An 18,729-nucleotide genomic window follows, 5' to 3' on the forward strand; every position below is an offset into this window, starting at 1 on the left:
CTTAAAAGCATCTAAAAAACGATCAGCAGTTGAGACGATTTCATCTTATTTGTTTCGCCATGGTGGTGTTATTCAATCAATTCTTAATTCGGCTGATTTATTTAGTTGTCAAATTTTGTTATTGTTTACATTTATATACACATTTCCGTTAAAACAGATAATATGAATAAAATTAATTAAATATCAACAAATTACATACATGTTTACATGTTTACTTCTCAACAAAAAGTTTTATATAATTTCAAGCACAAATATACTAAAGATTTGCAAATTAATCTGCTGAAATAGAAATTTTTGTTTGTAAATCTTGAGAATTCGACTTGATTCCCTGTTTTTCTAAGATCGTCTTGAACACGCCAAGATATACAATTATAACCAAGATATTATTAATATAAGGTAGTATCGTTTAATTACTATGATTATAAGATATATTAATAATAAAATAAATAATACTCAGAAAAACTGTCAGTAAGCAAATTTTCAAATTATAGCTAAACTATATATTACGATATAAAACGTGTGACACTGCCCAAAAGCTAACTTTTTAATTAATAATTTTGTAAAATTTTTAAATAATTATATATATATATATATTTTAAATAAATCCTTGGTGCTGCCATATCCTATCTTCTCTATGAAAGTGCCAATAGTAGTGAAGTTAGCTGCAATTCGTGACCGGCCATAATTCCATAAATTACGTAGGTCGTGCAGTCCAGTTTGTTTGCCTAAAATCTTTGATACAAATGCTTGATGTCATGGCATTATATGATTTCTCTATTTTTTGTTTTATTTATTTAATATAATAATCATAAAGTATAATACTAATATTAATATTATGAAAAATAACAATTTATTCATGGTGCTGCCATATCTAACGAAATATTTCTTCTGTAAACAAGTGGCAATAGTAGTGAAGTTGGCTGCAGTTCATGACCGGCCATGATTCCAAAAATCACAAAAAAAAATGGCCGGACTTTTATGCTTCGACAAAAAATGGAGTCATGTCGTTGTGCAAAATTAATTAAAAATTTTCAATAAAATACCCTAAATTAAGTGCAAAAAAAGTGTTAAAACTCAAGTTAAAGTCTAAAGCGAAAACCTCAAACTGATTTCCCACAAAAAATTGTGTAATTTTGACGTAAAATTTACATTTGAAAAAAGGCAACGAAAAAATTTTTCTTCATTCGCACAGACTGCATACAAGCAAAAAATTTTTTATTCGTGTCCCGAAATCGAAGCGTAGCTAGTTGTGGTAGTAAAGTAGATGAAGAGTTGTTTGCTGGTGCTATAAAGCTTAAATCTTAAATCCGCAAACGGTTCGTGTAAATTTTCATTAATATACAGATATAAAAAAAGGAAAAGAAAAAAATCTATTAAAAACCGTGGAAATTTTTGTAAAAATTGTGTAACTATACAAAACAAAAATAAGAAAAAAAAGTATGATAATGCTGAAAATTGTGTATGTTAATTGTGCATTGAGAAAATTGTATATTGACGACGATTAGAAGAAAACAATTGTAGAAATTTTAAAAGATAAAACAACAATTTTATATTTTTGTGGTATGTGCATTGAATTATGATCATTTAATGATCTAAATTGCAAGATTTGAGGCAAATTTTAGAAAGAAAATTAAAAAAGCAAAAAAACGTATTGAATAATTGCATGTATCCATAAATTTGTGTATATTATTTGTCTGTAAATCACTCGTCGTCATTCCTTGCCTCCTTTTGAACGTCATCGCCACCTCCAACCAACTAGGCTGCCAACCAGCCAGCCAGCCAAACCAACAAACAGTATTGGTGCCACAGTTTTGTCGTCGTTAGTTTTTTCAGATACATCGGCAGAAATCACAGTTCTTCTGGAAAACCATCATACAGAAGAAGCTATAACAAAAAAAACATCATTGGTTGCCACACCAAATGTTTGCATAAATAAAAAAAATGAAATTAAAATCTATAATTATTATATTAATGACAATTAGTTTTTAATGCTGAAAATTAAAATTATATCTTACTCTAATTGAGCATTGGAAAAGAAATTAAATTGTAAAAAAAGAAAGAAAAAAAATTAAGCGGCCGCGAAACAAGTTTTTTTTCTGTTGTCTTTTCTGTTCATTTTCAACAACAACAACAATAACGTGAAATCGGCATTAAAATTTGTAATAGATTATAGTGAAAAACAAAAACAACAATACTATTAATTCTCTACTCTTTGTGCTCTTTATTTTACAGTTCTCTTATCATACTCTATAGCTATCCTTTTCTATGCTATAAGAAAGTTATATGTCAACATGAAGAAGACATCTATACTAACAAACGTGGGTAGTGTGCAAAAAAAGTAAGGAAAAAAAAAACAAAAAAGAAAAACAAATTGAAAAGAAAACAAAACAAAAAAAGAAATACCACAAAAACCAACAACGAATTAAAAAGTGAAGAAAGAAATAAAGAAAAAAACGACAAATAAAAGAAATTTTTTCAAATATAAATATAAAACAAATAAAAGTTAAATAAATTAAATCAAATTAACCTTTCCATTGAAATATTCTGTGTGTGTGTAGATTTGTAAAAATAAATTGCATGTGGTCGTCATCGTCGTCTTTTATAAATCACACTCTTTTGCTGAGCAACGAATGTATGTATTCATTCGTAACTGATGTCGAGTTTTTTTAATCACAATTTACAGTGATGATCTAAATGTGTAAGTATTCCAAGTTTTTTTTTACTTTTAACTCATATTAATATGGGAATTATTATTATTCTTCTTCGCCATAGAATTGCTGCTGTTTTTGCAAAACGAAACATTTTTGTATTAGTCGGGTTTTTATTTTTTTGTTATTCTTACGATAGATATTATTGTTCGTAGTAATTCGTTTAATTCTACAGTACTTTGAATGTGTGAAATCTTTAGTTCTTGGGAATATTGTGAAAATCATAATTGGTTTAGTATTTTTTATGAAGTTTAAGAGCGAATTCACTCTATAGTAAGTCACCAATGTTACAAAGTGTACTATAGATAATAATAAAAGCTTTATATAACATATGAACTTTCTCTTTCTACTGGCACATCACAGATCCACATATTGATCGTTTTGTCAATAAGACTCTAAATATTATCCTCTCTAGTCAGAATCCAATTTAATTTGGTGGATGAATGAATGTGTGTCTGAAATTGGGCCGATTCATTCCAGTGATATCATGTTAAAGGAAATAATGCAAAATATCCTCTGTCATGTTCATGTAGTGCAACACTGCCTAAGTTGGAAAAGTTTCAGAGTTATATTTAGTATTGATATAAAATAGTTTTTCTACCAAATGTAGTAGACTAACGTTCTCCCGACAATCAGTTCTTTACACCAGAACGACTCGGAGTTCAACGACCAAGGATTGTCAACCTAGCCACACTGACTTTATACGTCTCGCTGGTACAATAACAACAGCAACTGTCAAATAACTTACTGCAATAGTTCTTTCCTTTTTGTCTAATGTCTCCGATCATTCCGAAGCAAAGATCCAATTGTCAAAGATCATAATTGTCTGACTAATCTGTATTCATGTTTGTCATTAGAGAAAGTTCTTTTTTGACCAAGAATATGGTAACAGTGTACTGAACTAACTATCTCTTCCTAATCAAAAATTGATTTCCAAAACAATGGATTTATAGAACCGAAGTTATCTATGTTAACTATTGAAATTTGACAATATTCTATAACTAGATTCTTAAGAAAATAAATGCTTGTTAAATAAAGTACGAGTAACCCGCTTTTAACTGAAATTTAAAACATATTCAAACTGTATTCTATTCGTACAATAAGTATAATATAAAACCACTTTAAAATCTAAAAGATGATTCATTTACTTTCACTCGTAATGGTATTCTATTAATGATCAAATAGAAAACCTGATTCCAACCATAATTAGAAGAAGTTTCTTGCTTCGATTAAAATAAACAAATCTTGCTTTTCCCTTTAAAGTCAATTTTATAATTAGTATTTTGCATTATATTGTTCTGTTCCTCTGGAATCTTAATATATTCTGGAATGTATACAGAATTCCATTCCGATCGAAATTAAGATTATCTTTCCTAATTTTGTTTCTAAAATGATAAATGAAAACTTTTCAAAATAACATCACTTTACATTTTCAACGTGAAATTGTTTAAAGTTATTACTAGAAGTTTTTATCGATTTATTTACAAGTTAAATTCTATTTACGATCGGAAAGGAATTCTGTGACAGGCGTGATAATCTACATAGTTTGCCACAACCGCTCGTCTATCGAATTAAACTGTATTTATCTAATTAAATTACATTGGTGTAGCCATCTCTCTACCCATTATGAGGCTGAATCTAATTTTGCAATTAATATAGTATTCCTAAGTTGCTGCTCTGATCGAGATAATGTTTGAAACGACAGATGCCAAGGACTTTAAGAGTTTAAGTTTGGAAAAAAGTCCTGTAAATTAACCCAGAGACGGAGCTTTGGAAATTGATTTAAAAGATTTTTAAATTTAACAATTTTGCTTTATCTTTCGTCCGATTTTTAAATTAATTGTTGTAATAATTGATCGATTTTACAAAAAAATATCAACAAAGTTTTAGGATATTTAAAATATTTCTCTTATTTAGCAACGACATCGATTGTGAATTGAACAATGATATTTTAATTTGTCTGGTTTAATTTTTCAAATCCCTTGATATCGTTAAAAGATATTTGAAAAAAAATTAATTTTATAAAACAATTAAAAACTTTTTCTCTAATCGACTCTTGGATTATGTCAGTTTAAATATACCATTTACAGATAACATTTTAGTATTAAAAAACGTTCGATACTGTTGAAAAGTTCTAATTAGATTTATATTCAACCAGAATAGGATAGGCTTTTGAATTTTGAATATAATATTTCCAGAACAACTAAGAATTTAAATAAAAGAAAAATGTACATATTTCATCTTTTATCTGTTTTTACAATAATTTATCTTTATAATTTAAGAAAAAAATTCTTTAAAAAAATTCCAATTGCATTTTCATTACAAATTACACTGCAATAAAATGTTTAGTCTTTCACCGAAAAGAAAAAACCTACTACCTTTTACATACAACACTGAGTTACATTTGCTTGTTGTTAATAACGAAAATACAGAGAATATAAAGTAAAACGAATAAATGATGGGAGAAACATATAAACGAGAGAGAAGATAGAAATGACAGACTACTGACGGTTTTTGCTGCTGCAGCAGCAGCAAGTAAAAGAGTTTCATTTGAGTAATCTAAAGTAAAAAGTCCGGGAATAGTACTTTTTTCAAAGCGCTGTGTTTTGTTTTTTAAATATTTTATAATAAATTATTAAATAAATAAAAATAAAACGTGTTAAAAATCACAATAAATAGTGAAAATTAAAAAAAATGTTAATTTTTAGTTAAATCTAAAAAAAAATTCTTGTATAAATAAAATCCTTTTAATTTTTTTTTGTTATTTTTTTTCGCGTTGCACAAATATTAAATGCCAGAAGCTCCTCAATTTAGCAGTTGTATGTATGTAAGTACGTATCCATTATTAGTGAGAAATCATCAAATAAAATATAATTACAAACATACATACAAATGTACATATACAATATCTATATGGAAGAGGGAATGTCACAGCCATACTATACGAAAGTGTAATGTGTCGGTTTGTGTTTTAAATGTTTGTTTGAAAACAATGAATGTGTGACAGAGTCAGCCAGTTGGTACGTTAAATAGTTGGTTCTGCTACTGCTGCTGCTGCTGTTGTGTATTAATCGTGTTTTCGTGCTGTATTCTTCGTATGTTCGTTTTGTTTTTGTGATGTTGTTATACGTCTGTCTTTTAGTCGGTTGGTCGTTTTGTTGTTAAGTTGTGTGTGTGTGTGTTTGTTGAATTTATTTTCTGTTTTCTTTTTCTTGCTACATCTTTCGTTGTTTTCATTGTACAATTTCGTTTCAATATTTCGTTGTCAGTTTTCGATTTGTTTGTCGTTTACCACCTCTGTTCGTTCGTTCGTTCGTTAGATGAGATGTACATAGAAGAGTATATTTGATTACGTTGCCTTTACGTTAATGGGATTTGAGAAGAGTAGAAAGTGAGTGAATGTGGTGTAAAGCAGCATGTTGTTTGTGTAATTTTTTTTGTTTATTCGTTTTTAATGTTATATATCGTATGCATTTTTATTTTTAATTCATTTTAATGTAAAAGTTATGTTAAGTTTTAGTGTTTTGTTGTTGTTTTTCTATGTTTATAATTTGTTGGAATTTGTTTGTTTGCTGGGTTTAGTTGAATATATTTTATTGTAGTTGTAATTAATTTATTTTTTACTTTTTTGTTGTTTTTGTTTTTCAGTCTCTATACTTATTTTTTCCCCCTTTTGCTATTCGCTTCTATAACTTTTGCTCTATTCTCTATTTTGCAAATTCTTTTATTTCTATGTTAGCTTTGTCGTTCGTTGTCAATTGCTGATTTTTTTGTGCAGGTTTTGTTGTTGTTTCCTTTTGCTAGTTTTTTTTTTTTTACAATAATTCTTTTGTGGTTCATGGTTTTGCTATTTTATTTTTAATTTTTTTGTTTTAGCTTTTTGCAATTTTCTATTGCAATTTGTTATACTCAATACCAATATAAAGGGGAGGAGGTTGGTTTAGTATTAATGCATCATAAAAAAGGTGCAACGCCACAAGGTGGCTATAAGGTCCATTTTGATATCCTTTGTAGAGAGTCTAGAACCGAAAATAGTGAAACAAAAACATTATAAAAATGAGAATAAAGGAATGGGAATAAGTCGATTCCAAGGATTTTCAATCTATAAGTTTTAGCGAATAAGTTCCCCATGAAGAGGATCTGAATCTGGCTGTAAAACCTGTCGGAGATAAAACCTAATATGGTTGAGTAAATCAATTTCCCTCAGTTTGTTATGGAACCAATTTCCCCGACATTTCAAAAGTTGTCTGCATATTTAGAAATCGCCTTCTAATTGACTATATCCTAATCTACAATTCTTACCTAACCTATATCTAATGCCCATACTTGGGCTCGTTTAATATATGATTTATGACTGTCCATTAACGCATTAAGAGTTGTTGCTACTTTTAGTCCGATTTTTATCCTTTAAAATGATTCCTATTTGTTTGGCTGATAGGGTCACACCTAAGTTATATAATCTTTCCAAATTTGACCATCCGAGGATGGTATTTTGTTTAATTTATCTCTATAACTTTCCATTTATTGCATTAGAACTAGAACTTTATCTAACTTTACTTGTAATAACCTTACAATAATGTAAATTATAAATTCATGTATTTTTCAGATAACACTCAACTAAAGTTGCAGCGGAGAGAAGGAGGTTTTTCTCAATATTTCTTATTATTTTAAGCTGCAACTAAAAACGGAGACCAATTAATTAGAATTGAGTTAAACAAGTAATGAATGAGAAAATAAAATCACCCTCAGGGCAGGGTGGTGCTGGATCCGGTGCGGGTTCAGCAGCAGGCGGCACAACAACAGCTACAACGGCCAATAGTGCAGGAGGAGGAGGATCGGGAGCGGGAACGGGTGGTGGAGGTGGTGGTGGTAATAATAGCGGTGCGACGGGTGGCAATTTACCAGGAGCTCCCAACACATCAGCAGCCGGGGGACCAGGTATAGGTGCTCCACCAACACCAAATAATGGCAGTGATACAACGGCACAAATGCCAACACATCCTTATGGACCACCCGGTGGTGGTTCTGCAGGTGATTCAGTAATGTCACACTATCACATGCATCAACAGCCACCACATCCACAACATATGCCACCACATCAACAGCCAGGCGGCCCAGGAGTACCACCACCACCGCCCTCTGGTGAACATCCCGGTAAAGAGGGTATTGATTATGGTCAAAGTCCCTTGGGTGGTCCACCACCACCACTACCCGGTGGCCATCATCCTATGTATGGACGTTATCATCATACAGATCCCAGCATGGATCCTTATCGTTATGGCCACTCGCCTATGCAACAACCACCACCAGGTGGTAAACCACAACAATCTGCACCTGGTGGTGGTCCCGGCGGTATTGGCTCACCGAGTCGTCCACCACCCCAAAGGTATATACCCGGTCAACCGCCACAAGGTCCCACACCGACCCTAAATTCATTGTTGCAATCATCGCATCCACCACCTCCTCCCCAACATAGGTATACGAATAGTTATGATCCCCAGCAACCGCCGCCACCACCACAACAACAGCCGCCACCTCAACAATCACAAGCACCTACACAGCCGGGTGCTGGAGGACCACAGCCTCCAGGCGGTCCAACACAAAGTGGTCCACCAGGACCACCTCAACATGGTGGACCACCACCGCCACATCAGTCGCCGTATGGTGGTCAACAGAGTGGTTGGGCACCACCACCCAGACCTTATAGTCCACAGTTGGGACCTTCACAGCAGTATAGAACACCACCACCGGTAAGTTTACTTTTTAATTTTTTTTTTAACTTTTAAACATTCTAAATGTCTGCTAAGTCAACAATTAAGAAAAAGAGATTTTTCTTTTGAATAACTTATTGAATATAACAAAAACAATAACTAAACACACAATATGGTCATAAACACATTAACAAGGGCAGCAAAAACAAAAAATAATAAAATTCAAAGAAATCAAAGTGTTTAATGTTCCTACCCTATCACAACAATTTATTTATTTTATAATGTGACGTCACAATTATACCGTTAAACCATTAAGAAAGGTTAATAAACTGAAATATACAAACATACAAAAAAAAAACCAACAACAACAAACAAAATATTGAATGATTTCAAAAAACAACAGAACAGCAAATTGGTTGTTTGTATGCAAGTGTTTACTGATGATGATTCTGTATGTAGAAATATAAACAAACACCCAAACTTACCTCTTCATCAACATCATCACAAACACACACATTCATATCAATGTTATTCTTTTTTTTTTTTGCTTCTTCTGATACTCTCATTGTTTGACGTCTCCAATAATAATAATAATAATAATAATAACAACTAGAGATGTCTGTATATTATATTCACATACTAAATGTGCACATATAATTTAAATATACACACGTACTTATTTATGTATGTACATGTATGTACATAAATGTAAATTGGTTAATCGCAAACAGCACTATAACATGCTAAAAAATTCATTCAAAACAATAATAAAAAAAGAAATACATACTTATATGTTTTTATATGAATGTATGTATGTAGGTTTATACAAAAAATGAATAAGAAAACAGCTGATATAAACAGACCGTTTATTTTGTCAAGCTAAAGTGGTAAAATAAAGAAATAATATATAAAAAAATTGTGCATAAAAATAAATACTTACGAGTTCAGACTGAAAAAGTGCCAACTGTGAACAATAGTGTATAAATAGTTCTGGTGGTACTGGTGGTACTATTAAGTATTCTTGCAGCATCATAACAAGTGAGAAAAGTATTACACGTGATTTTAAAGCCCACTTCTTCATTAATTTTCAAATCAAGTACATTGAAACTTAATAGAAACCATCGAACCCTCGAGGTCAGGTGCATTTCTTTGTTGATGTTAAAGAAATGCACCTTGGTCTGGTCTACATTTATGTACATGTTAATGCTGAAGAGTCTTAGTATGATAGCTATTGAATATCTTATTCAATTACTTCAACTCATGACTCGTTATTTAGGGAATCCAACAAAATTGCTTCAACTCATAGATCATCAATTGAAGATTCCCAATGTAGCTCTAGCTACTAGGTATCAACGAGCATGCATTGATAACATCCATTCAATAGAGAAGTTTTTAAACGGATGTAGATATTAGGAGAGACCCTGTCTCTTTGTGCTTATCATCTGCTTTTTCATTCAAAACGCTTCATAAGGAACCAGTTTTTTCTATCATAACATGCTATTCCGATGGACTTTGGATGCTTGTGTAGAAGTGATTAAAAATGTTTCAATTAGGCTGCTTCAGTACTGATCTCTTTCCTAAGCGATATTCTGAGTAAAGGTTTAAACCCGTATGAGGATTTTAGCAGAAACTTAGTCAGCTATTCTGCATTTCGATTACGTTTATGCATTCAGTTACGCAACGATCGAAAAAAGGTGTTCCAACATAAAACTGAATCGTAAGAAAACTAAGAAGCAATATCATTGTGTATTCTGCGTTACGATCGTACCTATGTTTTTATAAGTTGTTGTTTATGTGAAGAGTCGAATCGAAATGCAGAATACAAAAGTTGATAAACGGAGAAAATTTCGATTCGAATTGAAATATAGAATATATTTCAATTCGAATCGAATTTTGGCTTTGCATTTACCATCTTAATCGTTTATTTTACAAATTTTCCTCTTATAACTATGGACTTCCTATGGACTTTCCACGCTTTAGCCATGACATCTACTAGATTTTATCCTTTGACAATCAGTACTATCTCCAGTTGTTTTTGAGTAGTAGTTCTTTTAACCTAAAACATTAACAAAATCTCATAAATTATCAAATAACTTTTGGGATTATCTGCCATGGATTTCAAACCACGGAAGTAACATTTTTTGCACAACCAAAATACCGGCGTTTTTCTATAGTTGTTGTTGTTTATTTTTCTGTTTTTTTTTTTTTCTTTTAACTCTATTGTCGACACATCCTCACATCATTCAAACATAAAATAAATCCAGAACACTTTATAGAACTTTAAAAAGTGAATAGAAAATATACATTTTCTGTTGGTTGCTTTGGAATGTTCCACAATTTTTTTGTTGTGGTTATGGTTGCTTTAAATATGTGTCAGTTTATAAATGGAACTGACTGACTGAATGTCTGCCTAAGCTGCTAAATTTATTTGGTTTATTTTTAAAAAATTGTTGATAATAATGGTGTTTGCTTTACATTTAGTTTGAGTTGGTTTTAATGTTGGAGTTTTTTATTGTTTCTAAAAATAAAACAAAAGAGTTGTAGATAAAATTGTTTATAGGAATATCGAGATTGTTTTTGATCATTTTTATGAGAACACATAGTGATAAACTAATAACTTCTACAGATGTTTTAGGATTGTCATATTAAGTACAAACTTAAAACTTAATACAACTTACTATAAAAGATATTATTTTCATTCATTCATGGGTTGCAAATTTAATAGCAAACAATTTCAAAATACTCTTTCCCCCGCAACACTTTGTAAATTGTATTTATAAATATTAACATTGTCTTTCTTTTCTCCATGGGATATTTTTTTTCTTTTTGTCTTTTTTCTTACTAAAATAAAATCTGATATTTTGTTGTTGGTTTTGGTCGCGTGGCACAGTTTTTATATTTTTATATATATTCACTATAGTTTTGTCTTAAAACTACAACTAATCTACTCTACACTCTTGACTGTGAAATCATTATTTATTACTCATTTATTCATTCATAATACTTTTTTATATAAATTTTTCATCCAAGTACCAACAACAACTACATGTACACAAATTAAGATATTAGTTGTTTTTGTATTTTTTTATTGAATGAAATGAAACTTTTGTTTTTGTTATACTTTCGTGTTTTATTATTTTTTTGTTTTATTATTCATAAACAATAATAAAAATTGTGTGTTTTTTTCTTTATTATATATTTAATGCAAAAATTATTATCATTTCATTTGAAAAAGCCATTAATCTATTCATAATTTTTAAGTTCTTTTGAAATAAACAAGTTGTTTTCTGTTCTATTTATAAATATTTAATATTGTATGTAGGCTTAAGTTTATTTTTATTATAGAATATTTTATTTATTTTATTTATATATTAGTAAGGTCAGTTTTTTTTTTTTTAATTTAAAAGAATTTTTAAAGCGAAACAATTTAGAGAGTTTAGTTTTCCTAGAAAAGTATACTTCCACACCTTTTAAAAGCCATTGACATTTAAAGTAGAAAAAGAAAATAAATTGATTAAGATTATAAGTTTATCACTGAAACTGCTTAACTTTTTATCCAATAAAGTAATGCTGATTAGCCGTGACAAACGTTCCTAAGATAATCGGTTCTTTGCAAGGAACAACAATCAAAAATAGTTATTGTTGTAGCAGCGACACGTGTAAAGTTAGTGTGGCTGGGTTGACAATCCTTGGTCGCTGTTTTTTGAACTCCGCAACGTTCAGGTGCTAAGAAACGATTGTCGTGGGAACGTGCATCAAGAATAGTGAACTCAGCTTCATCGACTGCTACATTTACAATATTAACAACTTGGGTTCATCCAGGATAAAGCAATGTAGATTACGCAGGTTGTTGTTGTTGTAGCAGCGACACGTGTAAAGTCGGTGTGGCTGGGTTGACAATCCTTGGTCGTTGAACTCCGAGTCGTTCCGGTGCGAAGAACCGATTGTCGTGGGAACGTATTACGCAGGTCAATCATTCCCACTACAATCGGTTCGTTGCAATGGATAGACTCAGAATTCAAGGAACTACGACCAAGGATTATCCACTCAGCTGCATTGATTTTGCATCACTCCCAACTGCAACGACTTGGTTTGAAACCAACTATCCTTTTGAAACCAACTAGCTTTACTATTTCTCTTTTTAGGGATACGTTGTCTAAATGAGAACTCTACTTTCTCTAGTCCCTTACTTGCACATTTCTCCTGCTGTCATGTTAACATTCCGTTAAGATCTCAACAAAGATTTTAATACTTCTCTAGTCGACTACTTTCAATCTGTTTTCCTATCTCTAGATTGGTTGTTTTAGTGTTGCCAAGAGTAAAATGTAAAAGGTTAGCACATTGTCTTTATGTTTCTATTACTGGTAAAACACTCATTTGTTCCTTATATACATCTCTTTGTGATTCCAGAAATAGAGAATGATAGTTGTACGTATTAAATGAGTTTATCTCAGATAAGTTCGTAGTACATTGCAGAGAATGTCTACTTTTCATCTTGTATCTGTGTTCTGCCAGGAGCAGGTTTTGACAAAGAAAGTGAATGAAATCCTCTTTTTCCTCTACATAATGACAATTTCTGGAGAAGTTGTTACATGGCATAGTCAATGATTTAGCATGAAATACATAAAGGCAGCCACAAAATAACCAAACTATTGACAGGAACAACTCGTCATATAGTTTGCTGGAAGTTCTTAGAAACGTGAAATAAACAACTTGCTGTGTATTGTTAAGAATTTAAAGTGGGCCAATATCTAGTACAGCAGAGAAGTAGTCCCTGATCGATCAGGGACAACATTTTATACAACTTTTTCTGATCATTAACGATCCAAGTCTAATCGAGATTGTGAATAGCATCCTAAAACAGTATTTAATTCATGTCAAATGAATACTGTCTAAATGTCAAAAATCTGATATCTTCATTAAGATAAATCACATTCCTGATCATTATCTTATTCGTTTTCAATTGGTTGGTTGTTCCGTCTGTAATAGATGCTCACGTGGGTTCTTTTGGTTTCCTTGTGATACCTGTAAGAATATTTAAGGAAAGAGGAACGGAAAAGAGGAAATTGTATTAGGAGACGATAGTAAGAACTCATTAAAAACAGAGATTAATTTGGGCAGAGAGAGCGAGAGAGATCAAAACGTAAGAAGAGAGAGTCATGTACTTGAAAAAGCTACTGATCAGTTCTATTAGAGTTTATTTCAACAAACCATTCACAATGCCTGATGAAACCATTGTATGTAAGTTTTCTATTTTAATTCCAGATAACTCTGAGGTGTCCGCCAAGAAATCTATATCGGTAGTAGTAGTAGTTCTATTCAGTTTATAAGGTAACATGTAAGCTCTCTGTTCTTAAAAACCACCTAGTAATACCTCTCAAAACTATGTGACTTACAACACGAAAGAAGCATTGTACGTGTAGATGTCTGTAGGGCGTAAAACAAATAAACTTCGATACCAGTATCGGGCTTCTAGCAACGCGCTTCTTATTAAATTAAAAACAGCTGTTTTCTTGGCACGTAAAAGTCAACGCCAAAAAACACAGCGATTGATGTTTTTTTTTACCAAAAAGGCAATATTTTTTTTAAATGCGTGTATGTACTGCTATTCTTTTGTTTTTGTTTCCTCTTCCTCTAATTTGTATTTTTTTGTTGTCGTTTAACAGTTTAGTTCAAAAGAAAATATATAAAATGTAAACAACTATAATTAATGGTGTTCTTTAGATCTACTACAATTTAGCAAAAAAAAAAAAAAAAAAAACAAGCAAAATAAATAACAAATAGCGTAACAAAACATAATTGGCATAATAATCAAAAAAACAACAAAGTAAAATAACAACAATAAAAATAAAACGCAACAAACAAATTTAAATGACGTAATATAATAAAAAAAAAGGAATTGTGGATGTTGGGAATAGAAGTGTAATTATACATGCGAATGAGCGAGCACAATTCGTTTAGTTAGAACGCAAAAAACGCAAAACACCGGCAAAAAGAGAAAAACAAAACATTTAAAAGACTTTGTAAACTTCACATCAAAGTTATAGCAAATGCTTCCCCATTTGATATAATAAAAGGAAATAAAAGAAATAAGAAATGTTATTTAAACGCAATAAAGAATTTTGTTTGTTTGTAAGAATATTGTGAAAGTGTTTAATGTGTGTTTTCACAAAGTTTTCGTGTATTTAATTCAGAAATACTTAAAGCCGGAAACTACTCTAGAAATCCCAGATGTAGAAAGCTTTATTCTATACGGAATTCATTGACAAATTTGCTATTTGAGGGACTACTTTTGACTAGCTTTTTGATGAATAGAATCCCAGCTAAAGAAGAGTTTGTATGTGTCTTTTAATGCAAAATAAAGACAACATCCAGCAGTTTGTAAAAGAGTCATTTCATCTACAATTGCAACCATTAACACCAACGTCGTAACGAATATACTATTTGAAAACGAAAGTAAAAACAATCGTTGTCAGTTGAGTGCCCGTTTTGTTAGTAAGTGCGGATGCATTTAACATTCCCAAGAAAAGGAAAGGACCATTGCCATTTTCAATGTATCTTTGTAATCTATGAAGTAGGCAATACCATTTTAACAGGACAAGCCAATGTTTAAATAGTTTTATACTAAGATAGCTGGTGTCAATGGGTAACCCTAGATGGCCACTTAAGGAAAAGTATTCTTACATAGTTTTAAGTTTCTTAGATTGATGCCACAGGATTTTGAAGAAGTAATATGCTATAGTTTTATTAATACACGACAATGTTTGGCGTTTGTCTAAGACGGCTCCTTGAAAAGGAATAAGAATAGATAAGTAAGATCTTCGGGAGTGTAGGAAGATAGCTCCTAATCGTCCAAGACTCTTTAACAATGAATTTTCTTTACTTTGCATCGGAAAAGAGAGATTGTATCCACACATTGTTAAATAATGGGAACATTAGTAGACACTTCTTAACCATACACAGAGAAGAGTTCGGTATCGAAACAAGAAGTAATAAGTATTCCCACATAGCGTTAAGTTTCTTCGATTAATGCCGCAGGAGTTTAAAGAAGTTTGTATGCAATAGGTTGCTCAATACAAGACAATGTTTCGTGTTCGGGTTACGTCTAAATGCGGCTCATTTAAAAGGAATAAGATGGATGAAAGACCTTCTCTTGTGTTTGAAAAGAGTTCCTAAACGTTGTGGTTTTGCATTGACGTTAATAGTACGGATTAACTTTAACAATTCTGAGACTTTTAATCAAAGTTTTTCCCATATTTTGTATCCAAACATCCTAAACCACGAAGAGTTAACAGTGAATCCTTGCTTATAGGAACATTAACTTTGAATTCTATCCATACATAGCCGAATATTGGAAACATTAGCAGACACATTGTATTCATACATAGAAACAAACATTCAAACATGAAGTTTCTTAGATTGCTACCACAGAAGTTTAAAGAAGATACACGACAATGTTTGGTGTTCGGGGTTAGTCTAAGAGCGGCTCCTTGAAGACCTTTGCTTGTGTTTTGAAAAGAGTTCATATTCTTTTTTATCAACAATAAGGATTAACTTTAGCAAGTCCGAGACACTTAAACAAAGACTTTTTATAACTTAACACGATGGTGCTACTCTTTGAGTAAGAACATCAAAACTAAAGTAAACTTTTGTCGAATCTTGTATTCCTCCACATGCCGTCAATTGAAGGGTGCTAGTGTTTAGCATATTCCAGCTACTAGACAAGAAAGCTTGTAAAAGTAGAACTTTCTTAAAGATAAAGTTTGGGCCTTCCGCCCAAAGAATTGTCTTTCCTTTGTGTCCAGACAACCAGATTCCTGATTTGCCTGCTTATTATGTTTTGTATTCATGGCATCTGTATCCTACGCCAGAAGCATCTGAAATTTGAATCTATAGTTATAGGAAGTTCTGGTGCCTTTGACTGGCTAGTTGTTAAAGTTCTACTCAATTAGTAGAAATGCCGTGGGGTCGACTTCTACCAGAGTCTCCGATTAAGAATCGCTCAATAGTCCCCATAGAGACCTGGATGTTTTTTTTCGTATTCTATAGAGATATCTAGATATTTTTCTTTGGATAGATGGAGGCTCAAACTAACTGCTAACTATGGCATTGGAGGCATTGTATCAACACATAACGGGGAGCCTGCAAGATAAGTACCTAGTTTTTCTGGATACTCTTATTGTTTATTAAACTATAACTAAGGCTAGTTGGTAGAGTTCTACTCAATTAGTAGGAATACCTTGGACTCGATTTCCATTAGATTCACTGATGTTTAGATGTTTTCTCTTCGGACTCAATAGAGAGACCTAGATGTTTTTCTTCGGATAGTTGGAAGCTTAGATGTATATCTTTAGATTCAATGTGACATACAACCTTCTTTCAAACTAACTAGCTAACTGTGAAAAAGATGATGGAGGTATTGTATCGACATATAGCGGGAAGAATTTAAGACATGTTCACAACTTTTCCTAGATTCTTGTATTGTTCATGAAACTATTCTATACTTTACTCTATAATAAAGCTTCTATATCCATAAAAGCTAAAAAATAGCAAAATCCAAATTCGAATAAATAAATCGTAACATATGCAATCAGATTATTATTCAACTAAAAATACAATTTTGAATTCAACAGACATGCAGATTTCCATTAAAAACCATAAAATTCTAACGTTGTTGCAGACGCCAGCTTGTTGTTTTTGTTATTATTTTCCTTTTTTTTTAAATATAAAATATCATTATCAACAACGTCATCTTCATTATCATGGGCCTGATGTGCCGTTGTTGTTTTTGTTACTATAGCTGTTCGTTGTTCCTCCACGTCAGTATGTCAAGGTTGTATACATGAAATGAATAAACAACTACAACAACAACAAAATGTTTTTATATAAATAAAATCTATAGAAAAAGTACAAAAAAAATTTTTTTAAGGAAATACCCTCCAACAAATATAACAACAACAACAATGAAATTAAGTAGGAATGAGTAGTGAGTGTTTGTATGTTTAGAAAAAAAAATGAAATAAAAATAAAAACCAGCAGCAACAACAAAAAGAACGTAGTAGAGCTTTACTTTATATGATAAAAATATACATACAGACAAACATGTTTGTAAATATGTAAGAGAAATGATGTTTTAAAGCAAATATTTTTATGTCTGACTAACATAGTGTATGATGACAAGTGCATTTAGTGTTAAAGAAAAGTAGTATGTAAAAACTACTACTACTATTATCTACTACTATTATGCATGCTAATACTTTTGACACTTCCTAACAACAACATATACACACATTCTCTCTCTCTCTCTCTATTTCTAAATAAAGAACTTTTGCATTTGAAATGCCGTGTTGAGTATATATATTTTTTGGTTTAAATTTATATAAAATTTAAAAGAAGCAACAACAAAAAACATAATAAAATTGCCAATTACAATTACAAATAATGTAACAATCTATAAACAGACATATATACAAACAAATAAATTTCAATATAAACAATAAGTCAATGAACTTTTCAAGAAATGTTTTATAGAAAAAAATGTAAAATAAATAAAATATAAAATTTGTATGTATGTTTGTATGTATGTACAAGTACAATTTGCACACTCACAACCTAGATATTTGCTATTAAATATATTACTCTGAATTAACCCAAACCCAATAGCAACACCCTCTCAACAGCACTCAACACCACCACCCAAAGACTTTAACATCTATACATTTTTTCTGACGTTAACGTCAGCGTCAATGTCTACAATAACGTTGTAGACGTAAGGCATCATTATCAGCACCATATAGACATCATCGTCATAACCAAATGGATTTTTTTTTCGAAATGGGTTTTAAATTTTGTTTTTTATTTATACAAAAAATAACACACATCTTTATATGAAAATGTTTAAATAACTAAAATTGTATACATGTTTGTGTCTACCTACTTAGTATTGGTTTAATAAACAATTTGATAAACCTACATATCAGCCATTTAGAAAAAAAGAATAAAAAAAAAATAATAATAAAAATAAAAACACAAACAGAAAATCAGCTGAGTAGGTGAGTTATAATGTTTTTGTTGTTGTCAGTGCAGCCTTTAATTTTGTTGTAGTGATACCAATAAATAAAAAGTTGAATGACATTAAATTGCAAAAAAATACAAACAAAGATACTCAAACACACGCACACGTATAAAACAAACAAAGTAAGAAACAAGTAAGAGCGCTATATTCGGCTGTGCCGAATCTTATATACCCTTCACCATAGTGAATTTTAAAGTCTAGTTAATAAAAACATTAAAAAAATTTGAGTCGATTT

The 18,729-nt window shown here is 31.1% G+C and overlaps 1 protein-coding gene and 1 long non-coding RNA gene across 2 annotated transcripts in view; both read left to right on the forward strand.

Annotated features, from left to right (window-relative positions):
- The first annotated feature begins 887 nt into the window (after nt 1-887).
- Nucleotides 888-2,429, forward strand: LOC111683858. The gene is made up of 2 exons (XR_002762708.2): nt 888-1,560; nt 2,233-2,429. It is a non-coding gene; the product is annotated as an uncharacterized LOC111683858 (long non-coding RNA).
- An 18-nt stretch (nt 2,430-2,447) lies between these two features.
- Nucleotides 2,448-18,729, forward strand: part of LOC124419897 (trithorax group protein osa-like) — a 55,047-nt gene continuing 38,765 nt past the window's right edge. The window contains exons 1-2 of the mRNA XM_046950879.1: nt 2,448-2,698; nt 7,315-8,458. Of these exons, the coding sequence (XP_046806835.1) occupies nt 7,430-8,458 (1,029 nt within the window). The 5' untranslated portion in view covers nt 2,448-2,698; nt 7,315-7,429. The remainder of the gene's footprint in view (nt 2,699-7,314; nt 8,459-18,729) is intronic.

Source organism: Lucilia cuprina, chromosome 4 (genome assembly GCF_022045245.1).
Source record: "Lucilia cuprina isolate Lc7/37 chromosome 4, ASM2204524v1, whole genome shotgun sequence".
NCBI classification, from domain to species: Eukaryota; Metazoa; Arthropoda; class Insecta; order Diptera; family Calliphoridae; genus Lucilia; species Lucilia cuprina.